Raw genomic sequence first — 19,488 nt, forward strand, 5'->3', positions numbered from 1 at the left:
GCATTGAAAATAATTTATATTAAGAGTGCCAAATCTATTTATATTTTGGGGACTTTAATTTCTTTAAAAGGAGTATTCCTAGCAGAAATATTAGGATGTAATAATATATGATTACAGCTATTATTTAGCAATGATGATTTATTTACAGCATACATTGTTGTTAGCTCTAAAGGCATCCCCCAAATACCTGGATACCACAAACTCAAGCATGAGCACAACTATTTTAAAAATATTACATACCTCGTGCTGCTAGTTTCTGTTTTGTTTGCTTTTTATTAATGTGTAAAAGCATCTACATGTATGTTGAATGTCTATCAATGCTTGACTCTGTTAAAAGCATTGGAGATAGAGAAGTGAACAAAACAGCTACAAATCCCTGCCCTCATGGAACTCACATTCCTCAGGGAAGGCTACTCGAGTGCACCAAGTTATGGATGCCTTTCAAGAGAGGCTGAATAGTACTTGACACCATATATTACGCTGAAGGCTCCAAGAGATGTATCCTCTTGGAAATTAAACTTTGCTCCCTTCAAAGTCCTGCTTTGATACAGTTCACCCCTTAATAGCTGGTGGACACAATGGCCCTGGGCCTGTGGATAAACCATTAACTTCCATGTTTTAGTTTACTGATCTGCAAAAAGTATTACACTGTGCAATTTGCTAAGGTTGCATGTTAAAAATTCTTGACTGTATAACTTTGGAATTATATGCTACAACCCTCATTCTTTCTAGATATATCTAAAATGAGATGGAGTTGGATGACCTGACGAGCTACTAGAAGCCTGTCCCTTCCTCACTCTCTTCCATCACATTCGGTGGCACATTATGGCGGTTGTGCACCTTGAGTAGAATGGTTTTGCCACATAGAAGGGGGAAATTTGAGGTTGAGTTTATAAGTTATGCTCCTTTTTCATCTCACTCAAACATATTTTACCTTCTGCAGTAGACTGGATGTGTTGAATACGTCATTGTGCTTCATAATCCCAGCCAATGCCTCTCTCAGTATCATGCACAATGAAGGAGAAGGGCCATGGGGCAGTGGGGCGTATCACCTAATAAAGACTGATTTTGTCTACAAAAAATGAAAAAAATGTATAATCAATGACAATGCATAGGACTCCTTTCCTTTATGACATACATGCAGCAACCAATTCATTTATTCTCTAACATTTTCTGGAATGCAGCCCTGACTCTTTACTTTGCCGTGGTTTTCATTTCAGATGGAAATTTCTAGTGTAAAAATGTTCCTTACTGTGTAATCTGTTGCAACCTTAGCTTCAACTATGCTATATTTCTTTTAATGTCTTACAGAAATATGATAGATTGATACATAGATAACAGATAGAATAAAGACTTGTCAAAATATTAGAAATGATTTCCGTTAAGTGAAAGTCATATAAGAGTTTATTATTGGGGCACCTGGGTGGCTCAGTCGGTTAAGTGTCCAACTGTTGATTTCAGTTCAGGACATGATCTCGGGTCGTGGATTTGAGCCCAGTTTGGGGTTTAGCTTAGAGTCTTCTTGTGCCTCTCTCTCTCCTTCTACCCTTCCCCTTGCTCTTTCTCTAAAAATGAATAAGTAAACTCTTTCTAAAATGAATGTATTCATATTCTTGTAATATTTCTGTAGTTCTAAATATTTTTTTCAAAATGTGAGGTGTAATTCAAAAGGTTTTCTGAGGGACACCTGGGTGGCTCAGCAGTTGGGCGCCTGCCTTCCACCCAGAGCGTGATCCTGGAGTCCCAGGATCGAGTCCCACATCAAGCTCCCTACAGGGAGCTTGCTTCTCTCTCTGCCTGTGCCTCCTTCTCTCCATGTCTCTCATTAATAAATAAATAAAATCTTTAAAAAATAAAATAATTTTTTTCTGAGAAATGTATTGTAATGAGTAATAAAATAGAGGGAAGACTTAAAAGAGACTGAGAAACATATCAGATCATGAGAATGTTTGACCCTTATTTGAAATCTGTTTTAAGAAAAGAATAAAAGGTTAGAATTTCAAAAGAAAATAAATCCATTTTGAAAAAACTAGTTTAAACTACTAGATGATTGTAATTATTTGAACACACTGGATATTTGATGATAGGAATGATTGCAGTTTCTTCATTTTTTTGTTTCTTTAGGTCTGATAATGGTTTTGTGATGATTTTGTAAAAAGTGCTATTTTAGATATTCTGAATGAATTTAGGTGACATTACAGTAAGTTGGGAATTTTAAAATTATCTAGAGTAGAGGAAAAGGTATGAGATAGGGTAGATAAGTTGAAATAAGGTTGACCCTGAGCTGATAATTGTTGAATCCAGCTGATGTTTACGTGCAGGTTATTATACTATTTCTACTTTTTTTTATGTGCTTAAAAGTTTGAACATAATAAAGTGCTATGACCCAGATGATGATTTTGGTTCAAATATGGTCTGCACATTTATTCATTATACATCCTCGACCTAATTATTTAACTTTCCTATACTTTGGTATCTTTACCTGTTAATATGAGAAAATGTTCAAAATACACATCTCTATAATTCTAATCAGGATGAAATGAGTGAATACAGGCATGGTCTTAATCAGCGATTGATCAAAAACAAGCACTGAGTGTTCGCTATTGTTTTTAGATTTGTTTTTCTCTTCAAATCTAGGCTAAGGTTAATATTTTGGAAGAATGCCTTTACCTAAAAATCTCAGTTTGGTTTACTCAAAAATTCTCCTATTTTTTGTGGAAAGAATTAGCAAGAAACAATTATTGCTTCTCTGAGGGGATATCAGTCTTAGGAAGAAAAAATAAACCTACACAATAATAAGAAATAATGAAATATTTCAAGAGAGGAAGTAGCATAACTGTAATTATAATTAATGGTGAGAATCAACTAGTTTGCAAAGAAATTGCTGTTCAAGAATATTATTTTGAGAGCTAATTCAGTTCTTAGCCAAAAACTATTGCCATTATAATATAACTCATATTGATTGGAATTTTATCTCTGCTTCACACACTTTAGCCATGAAATCATAGTACTTAATTTTTGTTTCATTTAAATTGGCTAATCCACAAAGTATTTTAAAGATTTTGTAAAAATTCAGTAGCAAGTTTAGTTATATATGACTCATTTTCATCTTTTTAAACTACGTTTTTTTTAAACAACAAATTGGAAGGAATCAAAAAGAATAATAGGAAGTATTTCATAAATATGCTGAGAAGTGATAAATATTGAATTGAAAAATCATATATAAATGATTTGAATGATTTTGTAGCTCACCACCTCTGTGCCGTTGATAAAACTAATAGAACAATGGGTCGTTGTCTTCACAGCGAGAAACTGGGTTATATATTTTTAGACTATGGCAACTATATACATCAGTTACTATAATGTATGTTATAAGGTATATATTCAAATATGGTGAATTTTATGATACATGATAGGTGCATAAATACATGGTACAATAAAGTAAGGAAAGTCTTAGTTATTTATTAAATTACGATTAGTGAACCGCTTTTACATTTTGTAGAAGCAATTTATGAGTCCTTTTTAGCCTGTGTATTTAGAAGGAGGACAATTGCCATTGACCTAGAGAGGACTGTGCTTCTCCCCTCCATTCTCCCCTCCATATCCCAGAGACTGAGAGAGTGAGCTTCTTAGAGTAGCGCAGAAGAGGCCTGAATACGTAGTTAATTTGAATTTTAAAGAAATTGAGGATGAGAGAATCTGTAAGTTAATGTATTCTGTGTAGCAACTGAAATTTAGTCTTCATATCAGCACTTGAGCAAAAGACCTGAGCACTGCTTCAACATGTAGCATATATTTACGTCTAACAACATTAACATTTAAGGAAGCGTGAAACAGCAAGTAGATTTAGATTTAAGAAAACCTAAAAGCCAGGAGCGTTTTGCTATTTTGTATTTTGTAAATGAAAGCTAATGATAACTGACTACATTTTTTCGGGGGTTTGATTATATAGCCATCTTTGTTTACTGTGAGCATGATGAAAGCAATCTGCTTATATACAGTTTAATCCTCCTCAGTTTAGGTAAATAACTCTCAGGAAAGAATCTCATTTTCTAAAGATTAGAGAATTTTTTCAAATTCAACTTCAAATGGTGTGGGTCAAGATGGAAACATTAGTCAAATGAAATCTAGTTGGGATGAATAAGTTGCGCTCTAGATATCTACAGAAACAAGCAAACAAAAATACCAAACTTGCATATTTGTGCACCAATATGGGCTTCTTCATGCAGGACACATTTTAGATGTTGTTCAGAATTTACAAATTTTATGTTAACTAAGCCATTGCCAGTTAAATCAGCAGTTGGATCAACATAAGTGTATGATTTTTGTTGTTTTCTTTGCCAACACAGCTCAGGAACTTGTTCAAGCAAGGGCTTCTATTTTTTGGGGTTTGCTACTCCGTGTCTTTGCTATTCTTTCCACCGTTTACCTTGGCTTCTTCTGTTAATCTTTGATTCTCCTCAGCTCATAATTTCTTTTGGTTTCGTTTGCTGGAATTTGCTTTATTTTTCTTTGTTGTGTTCTGTTTCTAACTCTAATTATTACGCTAAAGTTGACAACTGTCAGAACAAAGTCAAATCAGGGAACTAATAGCTGCCTTCCTTGAAATTTTATTTTTTAGGATTATGCTGAGAAGGAAAACACCATAGCAAAAGCTCTGGAAGATCTGAAGGCCAATTTTTACTGTGAACTCTGTGACAAGCAGTACTATAAGCATCAAGAGTTTGACAATCACATTAATTCATATGACCACGCTCACAAGCAGGTAAGAAAGAGGTGTCCAAAAAACCCTGATATTTCTGGCCTTTTGTCATAATTTAAATTGTATAAACTATGTAAATACAGTATTTATATGCTTTCATTATTCAATGTTTACAGATGCCATTCTGGCATGATAATTTGATGACTTATTGCAAAAGACATTTTTCCTAAAAAAAAAAAAAAAGAAAGGAAGAAAAAAAGAAAAAGAAAAAGCACTGAAAGTCTGAAATAAATAACCAATACAAAGAAATACCAGTCAGTTGCCTCTTAGTGATGGACAGTAATTTAAAAATTATATCCCACAGGTGGTGCTCCTCTAAATGTCTTCCAATTTATTATTTTTAAGTGTTATGAACAGCTAGTAATACTTATCAAATATAAATTAACTTATTCACAATTCTTTACAGAAGCCATTTCCCATGTAAATCACCATAAAAATATGAAAAGAAAGCCAATTTAATATGATTAAAATAATCCGCAGTTATCGGTTAAATAAGTACTTAATATGTGATGATATAGTTTATTTTAATATTATTTTCCTTTCACTATCAATTGTAAATCCAAGATTGATTTTTTTTTTCCAACACTCTATGTAAAGATGAGCTTAAAGCAGTAATGTCAGAGGTGAAGTTAGTGATAAAGATTCCATTTTCTCATAAGCTTTACATTTATCAGTGTGACCTCACATGTTGTTTAGCTACCTTGATATGGTACAGCAGTTTTAGTTATCACTATTTGACAAATATTTTCATTTTTTTTAGCGAATATCATCTGCATCACATTTTGGTATTAATAAAAGGTGCATTTTTTAATCCATGAATTTGCACTAACTTTCCTTAACATTAGAGTTAGTTAGCATAAGGAAGAATAGGGGAAAATGATCATGTTGAGCGCTTATGAATCAATTGCATGTATTTTCTTTTGCTGTCAATCCCTCCAGCCTTCATACCAACAAAACTTTGCTGGAGGAGGCTGTTGTACAGAGAACATTAGCCTTCGTTTACATACATCACTAATTAATGCATGTTAATCTTGATGATCCTTGCCTTTCTTTTTCCAAGTCTGCTTGCACACTAGTTAAGGGAAAGTGTTTGATGGAAATAGTGTTCTTTTTTGCATAAAAATGCAAAATGTAAATATATACACACACACATCCGTCTATCAGTGCTTGATTTGAATAGTAAAATCCATCAGGCAATAGTATTGATTTAATTTTGCAGTTAGTGGCCCAGGTTCTATACCAGGATTCTGGACCGCGTCTCCCGAGGTGGTAAATCTGAGAAAGTTGTTCCGCTGATTTTTTCCTAAGTACCTAACAGCCCAAGATGTGTTATCGTATATTTGTTTCATTGTGTAAACTAGGTATGTGGAAATACGTGCATATGTGTTTTACGACTGTCTTATCAGCTATTAATATCACTTGCCAAAGAACGCTCTGTTCAACCATAGGTTGCCCGGGAGATCAAGCTCACAGAGGTCATCACCAGGACTTTTCCAGTTCCATAGTCTTAGCACAGTTAGGATACTCTGCACTGTACACAGATAAGCCAAGGAAATTCAGGCTCGGTCTGGGTTGTTATTTTGCAAATCCCGGAGGTCACTTTTGATACCTCTCAGGGGTATCAGACCCTAGAGACAGACACATTATCTGAATGGCCGTGGACTCTGAAAGACAGCAGCTTTACTTGATTAATTTAGCACGAATCAGTGTTACCGGTTGCCGAAAATATTTAAAATCTGTATCCCCTCCCCATAGGATGGTGACAAATCTTTCAGCGTGTCTTCCCAAAATATACTCTCCCTTTGCCCAGCAACAGCCTCACCCTCATGACTACTACCAGCATTCCCACCACATGATGCCACAACTTGGCAACTTTGAGTGAAGTAAGGAAGGATGAAGTTCGGAGGTGGATAATTCAGATTTTTGTTTCTCTTGAGAAACTAAAAAGTTGAGATGCCAAAAAAAAAAAAAAATCTGTCTTCTGTCTGACTGTGGTTGGACCAAACCCTTGAAAAATTAATCCTGAGTTGTGGCTAAGTCTGTCAAAAAGTTGAGAAAGCTGGTTTGCAAAAAGAAAGCACAAAACAATGGGCAAAGAGTGACATGCAAGTGGCCGTGTGATGAGTGAAGGAGAGTGAGGATGGACATGACATGGCAATTCTGATTTTGAGTCGCTTTCACCTAAGACTGGTCCTTCCAACAGCTTATCTGTAGGTCCTATCCTTAGATTCCTGGAGATATTTCACCTTTGCTGCTAATAAATGAACTTAAAGGAAAAACCAAACCAAACCCTAGCTTTTTACTTTTTACTTGCAACCAAACCAAACCAAACACCCCTCTTCTTCATAAAATATTAACGTATCTGCGGACAATCGTTTTGGTTTCCAATAGAAAAAGCTCCACAAGAAACACGTAGACTCAATGTCCGTATTACCAGTGCTTAACCTTCGGGTGGGAAAACCCACAGCTGACTGGGATATTTCTTGAATGGAATTCGAGGAAGGCAAAGAGGCCACACATCGGTTGCGTTTGCTCACCTGTGTGGCCCTACAGACGTGACCCCAAAGGGCCGCCAGATTCGGGGAGAAGCGGAGGAGGAGTTATCAGTGGAATGAGTCCCAGCCCTGCCCCTCTCCTGACTTGGGTAAAATACACCCAGGCTCAATTAACTCAAACGTTCATTGTCAGGGAAAATAAATGAGAGAATGCAATGACCACGCTTTGTTGAGTATTTGAAGAAATAGTAAAAAGCTCAACATTTAATTAGTTGTATTATTACTACTTACTAAAATTTCTTTTCTCCTAGAATGTTTGGGACCCTGACAGTTTGCCTTTGAGACTGCCTTTATTTAGGCTTCCAGTAAGGATCTATTTTTGCTTCAGAAAGGCTAATAAAGTCTAAAACATATCCAGGTAATCGTGACCTCAGAGCAGTGTGCCTGCCTCATGTATCTTTGCAAATCGGTCATGACAGAGCGTGTGTTGCATTTGAACTCTAAGCTTCAAAGAACAATCTGCTTCTCTCATCCAGCATGTTCTTTGGGTAACTTCAAAATCTCTCTCAAGCTCCCATCGCTAAGACTTGCTAACAGAGAATTAAAAAGAGGAAGAGGCACCCGGTGGACAGAGGTGATCACAACAGTTCACGATTCAGGGTTCATTTTTAGAATATTTTCTTTTTAACTCTGAAACTTGAAAAGTCGTTGGGCTGTGACCCTTTAATGGCAAGGACCGTTTCCTTTCTGTCTCCGTTCCTCACAGCATCTCGTGCAGCATCTTGCACAGTTTAGACACCCAGTCGGTGCCTCCCACATGAATATAAAAGGGCTAGAGTCAGAATTGCACTTAAGATCTTGTGATAAAGCCACAATTTCGAGATCGCTGAGCCCTGGCTAGTGTATAGAATTGTTAAATCTTTATACTGTGCACCTGAAACAAATATTTTTAAAAAGTATGTTAATTATATTCTTAAAAAAAAAAACAAAAAACAACAATTAGGGGCCCCTGGGTGGCTCAGTGGTGGAGCATCTGCCTTTGGCTCAGGTCATGGTCTCGGGGTCCTGGGATTGAGTTGGGAAGAGCTGGGAAAGGGAGTGGTTGCCGTGTTGCTGCTGCCCCTCAAATATTTTGATTTTAACTTTTCAGTGTGGCTGAAGTGTCTCCCAAAAGGCACCAGGGTGACCGTCCCCAGGCAGGTGAAGATCCAGGGCTTGGGAGGGAGCCCCCCGCAGGCCCGGGGGGCGGGCATCTGGGGGCTGCGGGGACTTGGATGGCCCCAACAACGGAGCACACTTAGCCTCGAGTTGAACATTTCCTAATGATTTCAACTTCTGTTCACTAATCCGATGCTTGAGAGAAGAAACACTTCTTGATGTGCGGGTCTGAATTTTCATCTGCAAAATATATGTAAAGGTTAACAAGACAAGATGAGGAGATGAGGTACGGGTAAGGCGGTGCCTGGTTCCATCCACTTGGAGCGCCTCCCTGGGCTCTTTCCTCTGGTGTGTGTCCCCCTCTCACTGCGCTGTCCTAGTTGGCCGAGCCATCTGGAGGGTGAGAACGGACAGGGACACGGTTTCCTCCTGTAGACCCTCCCCGCCCCGACGGGCCTGCCTGCATATCCGTTGGACATTTCCTGGTCAAAGCCATGATCCAATAGACTTCAGCTGAAGTTTTTGTCCTTTATTGAGTTTGAGGCAGACTCTGGGTAAGATCGTCGTGTCTGGAGTCTCGGCCGATGCCATATTCATAAACCTTGCCTGATGAAGTTCCAGTCCCTTCCCTCTCCATCTCCCACCAGTGGTAAGGTTGACGGCTGTCCGTCGAGTCAGCCCTTGCTGAGGGGGTGTGCAAAAATACTACAGCTTGGCTGTTTCTGCTCTATGCTATCTAAATATGATTATGAGAAAAAGAGTCAAAAAATTAAATGACAGTAGAGAAATGCATCTAATATTAGAGATTTCATTTTATGATTGCAATCATGCATGGTAAACCAATTACAAGCATGTTCCTCTACCCATTTATGTTTGTTAGCACTAAAAATCTCATTTTTTTAAAGATTTTATTTATTCATGAGAGGCACGGAGAGAGAAGCAGGGGCACAGGCAGAGGGAGAAGCAGGCTCCATGCAGGGAGCCCGATGTGGGACTCGATCCCGGGACCCTGGGGTCACGCCCTGAGCTGAAGGGAGATGCTCAACCGCTGAGCCACCCAAGTGCCCCTAAAAAATCTCATTTTGTGAAACAACAGCAATCACTATAAGGCGACCATTTCAGGCCAAGATGGAGTATCTTTGCTTTATTTTTAATGGAAGCGTAGTTGACGTACAATATTATGTTAGTTTCATGTGTACAGTATAGGGACTCGACAGTTATACAGATGGTGCCAAATAAATGCTCACTCCGGCAAGCATGGTTACCACCCGTCACCATACAGAGAGATTACCATAGCCCTGGCCATCGTCCTTACACTCTGCTTGTCCCCCCCCCACCGTGGCCTACGTATTTTATAACTAGACGTTTGTACCTCTTAATTCCTTTGTACCTTCCTTTCCTATCCTCCCTCCCGCCTCCCCTCTGGCAACCGCCAGTTTGTTCTCTGCATTTATGAATCTGTGTCTGTTTTGTTCATTTCTTTCCTTTTTAGATCCCACGTATAAGTGGAATCATAGGGCATCTGACCTATTTCATTTGGCATAATAATACTCTCTGTGTCCATCCCTGTTGCCACAAATGGCAAGATTTCATTCTTCTTTATGCCTGGTGTATTTTTACACTGAATCTCCTGTATCTGTTCATCTATAGATGGACACGTAGGTTGCTTCCATATCTCGACTATCATAAATAATGCGGCAATAAACATAGGGGTGCATATGTTTTGTTGTTTTTTTCAAATCAGTGTTTTCTTTAATGTTTTGGTAAATACCTAGAAGTGCAATTACTGAACCATGTGGTATTTCTATTTTTAATTGTTTTGAGGAGACTGCATATTGTTTTCCATAGTGGCCGCATCGATTTACATTCTTTCCATGCGCTTGGTGAGTATCTTCTATTTCATGTAGTTCTGATTGAAACACAGCCAAAAAAATACTGGGAAGGCCAATATCCAAGAGTTTACTGGCTATGTGTTCTTTGAGGAATGTTACAGTTTTAGGTCTCACATTTGAGTCTTTAATCCTTTTGAATTTATTTTTTAAGTGGTCCAGTTTCATTCTTTTGCACATAGGTGTTCAGTTTTCCTAATACCATTTATAGGGGAGTGGTCCTTTCTTCATTACATATTCTTTCCCCTTAGCAGTATATTAATTGACCATATAAGTGTGGGCTTATTTCTAGGGTCTTTATTCTGTTTCATTGATTTATGTGCTTATTTTTTGTGCCGGTACCATACTGTTTTGATGACAATAGCTGTGTAGTATAGTTTGAAATCTGGGTTGGTGATACCTCTAGTTTTGTTCTTTCTCAAGATTGCTGAGGCTATTTGGGGTCTTTTGTGGTTCCATACAAATTTTAGGATTACTTCTAGTTCTGCAGAAAATATTATCGGTAGCTTTTTTAGGGATTGTGTTGAATCTGAAGATTGCTTTGAGTAGCAGGTACATGGTACAAAAAAATCCTTTCAGTTCTTGAGCATGGTATATCTTTCCATTTATTGTGTATCTTTATTTTTATAGTAATGATCATCTATTAATGCTGGGAGGTATATTTTTCTCGTAGGATACATGACAACTTGGCTGATGGCAGTCAATTAAATTGTATCCCTTTATTGTAGTATTGGATTTCATTATACCGTGTTGCCGGTGATACTTTACTAAATATATTTTATGAAAATATATCTGTTTTTTGCAAATAATTTATAGATTTACTACATATTTATATTATATAGATTGATTCAATACCTTTTTAAACCACTTCCTTGTTCTGTGCTGCATGTGTCACCATGGCTTTGCCCCATCTTCTAGGAGTGTAATCAGTGGTAATCAAAATCTATTTCCTGGGATCCCTGGGTGGCGCAGCGGTTTAGCGCCTGCCTTTGGCTCAGGGCGCGATCCTGGAGACCTGGGATCAAATCTCACGTCGGGCTCCCGGTGCATGGAGCCTGCTTCTCCCTCTGCCTATGTCTCTGTCTCTCTCTCTCTCTCTCTCTCTCTCTCTCTCTCTGTGACTATCATAAATAATAAAATAAAATAAAATAAAATAAAATAAAATAAAATAAAACAAAATCTATTTCCTAGTGTGTAAAAATTGTCAAAAGACAATTTAAAAATAGTTGATGCTATGTAAAGATAATTCTGCATAGAATATACCACGGAATATATGCAGATAACCATATTTAACATTCCATTATGATAAGTAATATATTAAATTAATGATGAAATTACCCTGAGAAGTAAAGCAGAATTTTGCACAAAACTACCTGTAAACTCTCTCCAACCTTTACCCCTCCTACCTTCCATCTCCATCTTTGTCCAGTTGTTGAAATCAGACACATAAATGTAGTGCATCTGCATCCCTCGGAGAGCTTGTGCAGAACCCATTTTCAGGAGATGGTCTGCTGTGCCCTTGGCTCCACTAAAGCAACTTGCCCTTTCACATCTCACTTGGGCAGGTGATTCTATGTTTCTTTCTGTTCATTGGGTGTGTATTCTGAGAATAAGCACCTATTCCAGGGTGAGGTATGCAAACCTTCAATAATTTAACTGGAACCTGTACCATGTTAGGTGTGAACAGCGCTGTGTTAGAATCTTGGAGTCCAGAGCTTCTCGCAACTACTAACAACTGTCAATGAAACGAGACCACTGTTTCAAGCACTGGAAACTCAGGGATTTTTGTGATTGTTTGTTTTTATTGGAGGACTAAGGCAAGAAGGAAAAAGTCACAGAAAAAATAGAACATAAGGAGAAAAGAGAGTACCTACCCTCCGTTCCTCCTTGTAAATCCAGTCGCTTTGATATAACTCTTTTTGTTCGGACTAAATATTAAAGCTATTTACGTTTGCATGACTTGTTATGTCTTTTCACATTTATTTCACTAAAAACACATATATATAAGTGTGTATATATATGTATATATAAAACCATTTTAAAATCTGAAAAAGGAATCTCACTTTTGTTTACCTTAGTAACAAATTGATTTTTCCCTAAATTTTTTTAGATAGCTACCATTTGCATTCAACAATATTCAGTTTGATATTGTCAATACTATTTTTCCATTTATACAGTATTTTCATTAATAATTGTTTCATAATATTCCATCAAATATTTTTTTTGACTTAACCCTTCTTTATTGTCGGGTTTGGATTCCTTCAGTATCTTAAAATCTGATAATTTAATTGCTCCCGTATTTGCTTTAGATTCTTAATTTTCAACCTTGCGAAATCTAGAAAACGAGTATGAAATGTAGACAAGATGTTAACATTTTTTGATTTATAAAACATCTAGCAATCTAATTGACACCTGACATACTGATTTCACAGAAATAATTTTCAAAATGGTTACACATGTCAAAATTTCCTTAAGTTAACAATTTTATTTTTATCATAGTAAAAAAAAAAAAAAAGAGTATTTTTTTCAATATGGCCTGACTCTTTGAAATAAGATTTAATTACTAAAATAGAAGTAACATTTGATATACATTTAATTTTGTATGTTTGTATTATGGGTACTGTGTGTTAAAGATATGTGTTAACATGCATGTGTATTTCTACATTTAAATATAGACATAAAAATAAATAAGTATAGACAGATATATATCAATATATACTAAAGGTGCACACCTACAAAGACATATGTCTGTGTCTATATTTTTGATTTTGTGGAAAAGCCATAATCAATGTTAATTAATGTTACTTCTTAGTTACTTGCTTAACTAAATATGTTAGTCCCAAAGGGCACTCTAATACTTATGAAATACATTCAGTTAAAAAATCTCTCAAAATAAACGTATTAACCCTAAAATTATTTTCCTCATATAGGTTTTACTCTAGGAAATTCTGACGAGTCGGTGCCCTACTTCCACATCCTTACCCCTGTTCAAATTTCCCCTCAGTGTATTTGTAACAGTTTGGAAAATGCTGCTTGTTTACGTAGTTTTTATTTTTAGGATAAACAGGGATATTAATGGGGAAACAGTTGGCACTACTTTATTGATATTCCTCAATGCAATCAAAGGTAAAGTTCAAATCATCAGCATGATATTTCCAACCAAGGAAGCATCATGATTCACGTCACAAAATCTGCTGACAACACCCTCTCTACAATACTAACAACTGCTTTTCTCAGCAGATCGGTGAATTTTTTTTAATGTAAAAAAATATGTCACTGTGTTGTCTTGCATCAACAAAGATGAGTGCTAAAAACTTCGTGTTTGATAAAAAGACGATGTGCTAGATGTTAACCCCAACTTCATTTTCACCCCCAATATTGCTGTGGGCTGCAAGCTCTTTCTGCCCCTGAGTCTGTAAGAAATATTCTTATCAGTGTCAGAATCCAAAATGTAATTCACATAAGGGGAAAGATAAAGAAAAAAAAAATGGCATTGTGTTAAAAAGTGTCAAGTCAAATATTTCAAAGAAAATACAACACAGACTATTTAGCTTATGTTTGGCCAAATGTTTTTCTAGAGTAAAACAAAGGAATATAGCAAACAAAGTTAGAAAAGTTTTATTTTGGAGGTGTCGTGCATAAATTAACACATGCACATATATGTGTATATGTGTATGGTGTATGTTAACTTTTTTCCCCTCAAAAGGTAAAATTGTGACTTTCGTAAAGTATAAAATGACATGTTCAAACATTTTATTCATCCCTTTAATTAGGACAGCAATGAGACCCTAGGCTCGTTCAAAGGATCCTTTAAACTACATAGGGCAGCCTGGGTGGCTCAGCGGTTTAGCGCCGCCTTCGGCCCAGAGTGTGATCCTGGAGACCTGGAATCGAGTCCCACGTCGGGCTCCCTGCATGGAGCCTGCTTCTCCCTCTGCCTGTGTCTCTGCCTCTCTCTCTCTCTGGGTCTCTCATGAATAAATAAATAAAATCTTAAAAAAAAAAAAAAGAACAACTGCACAGTTTCCACGTATCTCTACATCTCTATACGCTGCTATGTGTATAGGTATCCACAGACATAGACACAGCTATCTGTTATCTAGACAGTCAGGAAGGCTGACAGTATTTTAATGCATCAAAATTGCTTTATACTCTACGGGACAATAAAATGTCATATTTGGGGTCATATTTGTAAAACACAAGATCAATAGATCTCTCTATTGGGTAAAATGTATTTGCACTGTAATGAATAATAACCATTTGCACTACTTTCCATTTTCTGCAACTTAATTCATTAAATTCTAAAACTGCCCCATTAAGAGAAACACAAAGATGACCGCCCTTGTAGTTTCAGGTCCTCCCTGGAGGGTCCCTTGCACAAAGACCACTACTTCACTGAAAATACCCCCTTTTTTTGGACTATTTCCAAGTCCTAGAAATTCCTGATCGTAACGTTGAGTGCCCCAGTGAGTGACGTTAACATCCACATTGTAGGCTTGACAAGCACCTGAAAAAATCCACTGCGAGTTCCTACAACGGGCGTCCCTCGTGGCATGTCCACTGCCTGTCACATCAGCAGCATATTCTAGCACAAAGCACCGCGTAGTGGAAACTGTGCCGTATGATTCAGGAAACTTCCTCTCGAAGCTGAGCCTGTATGATTTTATGCTGTGACAGACATTAAGGGAATTATCTCTTTCTTTCATGTAAAAATAATAATCTTAAGACGGTCATTAGGGACTAAGAAAGAGGAAAAGATACTTTTCATCTTTATATAAGATCTTATTTTATTGTAAGTACAGTGCACGTATGTAATACATTTATTGTGATTATATGCATTTCCTGAAATTATAAAGAGAACTAGCAGCAAAAAAAAGGAACTGTGCAGTGATTTCATCAGAAATCGTTCAGATTATGAATGTATTCAAGAAAGATGATTCGAACAGCATATTTAATATGCTCTTTCTTTTCTAAGGTGTACCACATAATTAATATATGTGTATATTATGAAATGATGACCGTGAAAGGTTTAGCTAATATCCATCACCTCCTGTAGGTAACTGTTTTTTTTTTTCCTTGTCATGAAAACTTTTAAGATCCACTCTCTTAACAACCTTCAAATAGTGACCATGCTGAACAGTACCCAGAGCTTATTTATATTGTAACTGGAAATGTGTACCTTTTGACCCCTTTCACCCATTTTCTCCACCCCTCCCCACTGCCTACAGCAACTACCAATGTGTTCTCTGTTTCTATAGGTTCATTTTTTTTAAGATCCCATATGTAAGTGCGACCACACAGTATTTGTCTTTCTCTGTCTGATCTAATTCACTTAGCATAATGCCCTGAAGGTCCATCTATATTGTTGCAAATTCAAGAATTTCTTTTATCTTTATGGCTGAATAATTTTCCCATTATCTATACCACACTTTGTTTACCCATTCACCTGTCAGTAGACACTTAGGTTGTTTCAATTTCTTGGCTGTTGTAAATAGTATATAATTCCTAATACATAGTTTTAACTGAAAGAAATATATTTATATTTACTGAATATATTTATATTTACTGAATGTAAATATATACATATAAATGTACTTACTGAATATAAATATAAATATATCAGGTAAATATATTTACTGAAATGACTAAATTTTATTACAATAAAGGAAATAGGAAATGCAAACTTTCTAATTACTGCCATCTTCTGACTCATTTCATCTATCCAAAGCCCACTGAGGAAACCAGAAAAGAAAGATAGCAAAATCACACAGACACATACCACACACACACATTTAGTCGACAAATATGTATAGATTAGATACAAATATACACCTACATATACACATAAGGAGTTAATCTAGGTGAGTAATAGTAAAAAAAAAAAAAAAAATTTGTTTTCACAGAACTTAATTTTGGTGAGTCAAGAAGCAAACCAACCACTCAATGTTTAAATTTGGGTGTTTACAACTTGGAAGAAAGATGAAAAGATGGTAGTAGCTAAATGATAGCTGTTTTTTTTACATAAGGAAATGAGCGAAGACCTCTCTGACGAAGTGGCGGTTAAGTAAGAATTTAAGGTGAGCAAACAAGTGACAAAGGTATCTGCAGAAATACTTCCCCCAATTACATTGTAATTAGATTCCTTCAAGAACAAAAGGAAGCCAATGAGACCAGCAAAAAGCATAGGCTGGGCAAATCTATAGGAGATGGGGTAGGAGAAGAAGTTTGGGGCCAGATTAGGTAGATTTTGGAAGGCCGTAGTAAAGATTACAGGATTTATTTGAAAGGCCGTAGGATAATTCAAAGCTTTCCATGTGGAAAGTAGTGATTTGCTGTTTTGAAAAAAGAATCACTTTGGTTGTTGTGCGGGGAATATATTGGGAGGAAGGAAGTACAAACAGCAGAAAGGAAACAGGTGGGAAGTTAACGCCACATTCGGGATACAGATGACATTGGTGGTACCCACCGTGAAAAGTGGGGGGGGATCTGAATATTTGAATGGCACGGAAATGTCAACAGATACATTGACGAATCAGATTTTAGGTCCTGGAGACAACTGACCAAAATAAATGTTGGTGGGGCGAGAATGAGGCCACGTCAGGTTCCACGTCAGGTTTGAGATGCCTACCAGGCACCTACACGGGGCTGGAGATTGTGCAGTTAGATGCAGCTTCACCGTGGAGTTGAGCACGAAGCTGATGTCATCTAGGGAGTCAGCAGGGAGAGAGAAGAGGCACCATAAAAGGAACAGATCCTTAGTATACGTCTAGGCGTCGGGCAAATGTGCAGGACCTGGCGGTGGGCTTGAGGATAAAGGAACATGAGATAGTCAGGGAGTAGGGGTGAACGGTTGAGTCCCAAAGACAGGGATCCTCGATTTTGAATTCAGAAATGTGGACAACTTGACAAGAGTGGTTTTGAAGAGGTTTGGAGACAAATGCCTGAAAGTAGTAGGTTTAAGTGGGAATGTACAAAGGAAAGGGAGTTCAGTCTCTGCTCCTTAGTAGCAAATGCTGCTTAAAACTGAAGGGTGCTAGAGAATATATTAGCAGTAAAAGAGAACAAAAGCATGGAGGTTTTAGAGGTTTTAGTGCAGTGTTAGATTTTTTTTTTTTTTAGACTAGCCTTGGGCAGAGAGCAAGAAGCCATTTTTGCTTGATTATAAATATTCTAAATATTTTTTTTTAATTTTTATTTATTTATGATAGTCACACAGAGAGAGAGAGAGAGAGAGAGGCAGAGACATAGGCAGAGGGAGAAGCAGGCTCCATGCACCGGGAGCCCAATGCGGGATTCGATCCCGGGTCTCCAGGATCACGCCCTGGGCCAAAGGCAGGCGCCAAACCGCTGCGCCACCCAGGGATCCCAAATATTCTAAATATTTATTTTTAAATTCATATTTGTGGTTTTAAAGATCAAAGATACTCCACTCTGGCTTAGTTAAGTATCTCCACCTTTTTCTTCTAAGGTTTCAAGGCAAAGTTATTCCAAAACCGTGCCAGACTAGCTCATAACTTGAAACAAAAACTAATGTAAAGATACCCAGCAAATTGAGCGAGTTCTCTTATGTCTCTTTAACTAATTATTACTCGTGTATGTAAGTCATTGTGCCTTGTTAGGGAATCTCCAATTGTTAGTCTTTTTTTTTTTCCTTGGGTTTATTTTATTTGCAGGCAAAGTTTCCACTTTCTCTATTTCAAAGGATTTTCCTATGTTCTTCCCCTGCTCACCCACCGTTTCCCCCCTCCTCCATGTTCTTATAACCAGAATCTAGGTACTGAAACTAAATAGATGGGAAAATATTTTTCGTATTTATTAGTTCTGCCGAGATTCTGCATACACCTACTAATCTGCAAAGATGTAACTCCAGCCAGGTTTAACAGTATACATTGCTATGTAGAGTCGTGTCCTTTTTGGTAATCTAGAAGCTCACTAATTCAAGATTATAAATTGGCAAGACCTTGACCAAATCTTAGTCACATTGCAGTGTGTTTTTTTTTTTTTTTTTTATGAAACAAAAAATGACTTGAGATCAACACTTCTAGGAAAACCCAAATGGTTAACAGTTGAAAATTTTGCTCTAATTGTGGGAATAACAGAAAGAAACGACAGTGAGGAATAAAAATGACTTGACAGGTTATGATTAAACTTTCTGAAGGTCATCCTCTGCAGGAATTCCCTTACTTCTATTCATCAGAATTTAAGTATTAATTCTGGAAATCAACATTTCGACATAAATGTGGGGCATTTCTTTTTTCTCAGTAAGGTTCTACTGTGAAAAATATTGATGTTTGACATGGAAGCACATTTTCTCTCAACTTTCCATCACATTTTAATTGTTTAGTGGGACAGGTGTTCCTAAAGTGCAAATCTTTGTTCAGTAATTTGAGTGAATCCAGGTGCCACGTTGCCCCAATAGTTCAATCGTCTGAGAGAGACAAAGTTAATGTCCAGTTCTATGTTGATCAAAAGGCTTGTGTGGGGATCCCTGGGTGGTGCAGCGGTTTAGCGCCTGCCTTTGGCCCAGAGTGTGATCCTGGAGACCTGGGATCGAATCCCATATCGGGCTCCTGGTGCATGGAGCCTGCTTCTCCCTCTGCCTATGTCTCCACCTCTCTCTCTCTCTCTCTCTCTCTCTCTCTCTCTCTCTGTGACTATCATAAATAAATAAAAATTAAAAAAAATTAATAAAAGGCTTGTGTGGACAGAATAAGAAAAGATGAGAAATGGCAGGAGAGGAAAGACACCCTATGGCTTCTTCTTCTGCACCTTGTGTTCCTTATACTGTATCTCTCTGAGTATAAACAAATATTCAAACGTGAAATTCTTATCCCATATCTGGTTGCAAAGGGGGACTCTAATTCCATGCAATTATATTTTTATCATATTTAGTTCACTATTCGTGTTATAATTAATATTAGTAATTTCAATGTTTCTTTATAAAGTAAAAATGATTCACAGGAAGGTCAGAGACAACTTACTGAACATATTTTTTTTCATTATACCTGAATAAATATGATTTTTAAGACTTCATTTCTTAGAGTGGTTTTAGGTTTACAACAAAATTGAGAGAAGGTAGTTTTCCCGTATACCTCTGCCCCCACCCACCATGCTTAGCTTTTCCTCTTATCAACATCACTCATCAGGATGGTACATTTTTTACCAAGGATGAACCTACATGGAT

General features: G+C 37.1%; 1 protein-coding gene across 1 annotated transcript in view; it reads left to right on the forward strand.

The window, feature by feature from the left end:
* ZNF804A (zinc finger protein 804A) overlaps positions 1-19,488 on the forward strand; it is a 273,740-nt gene that overhangs the window by 211,680 nt on the left and 42,572 nt on the right. The window contains exon 2 of the mRNA XM_038584522.1: positions 4,622-4,765. Coding sequence (XP_038440450.1) covers positions 4,622-4,765 — 144 coding nt within the window. The remainder of the gene's footprint in view (positions 1-4,621; positions 4,766-19,488) is intronic.

This window comes from Canis lupus, chromosome 36, assembly GCF_011100685.1.
Source record: "Canis lupus familiaris isolate Mischka breed German Shepherd chromosome 36, alternate assembly UU_Cfam_GSD_1.0, whole genome shotgun sequence".
Classification (NCBI taxonomy): Eukaryota; Metazoa; Chordata; class Mammalia; order Carnivora; family Canidae; genus Canis; species Canis lupus.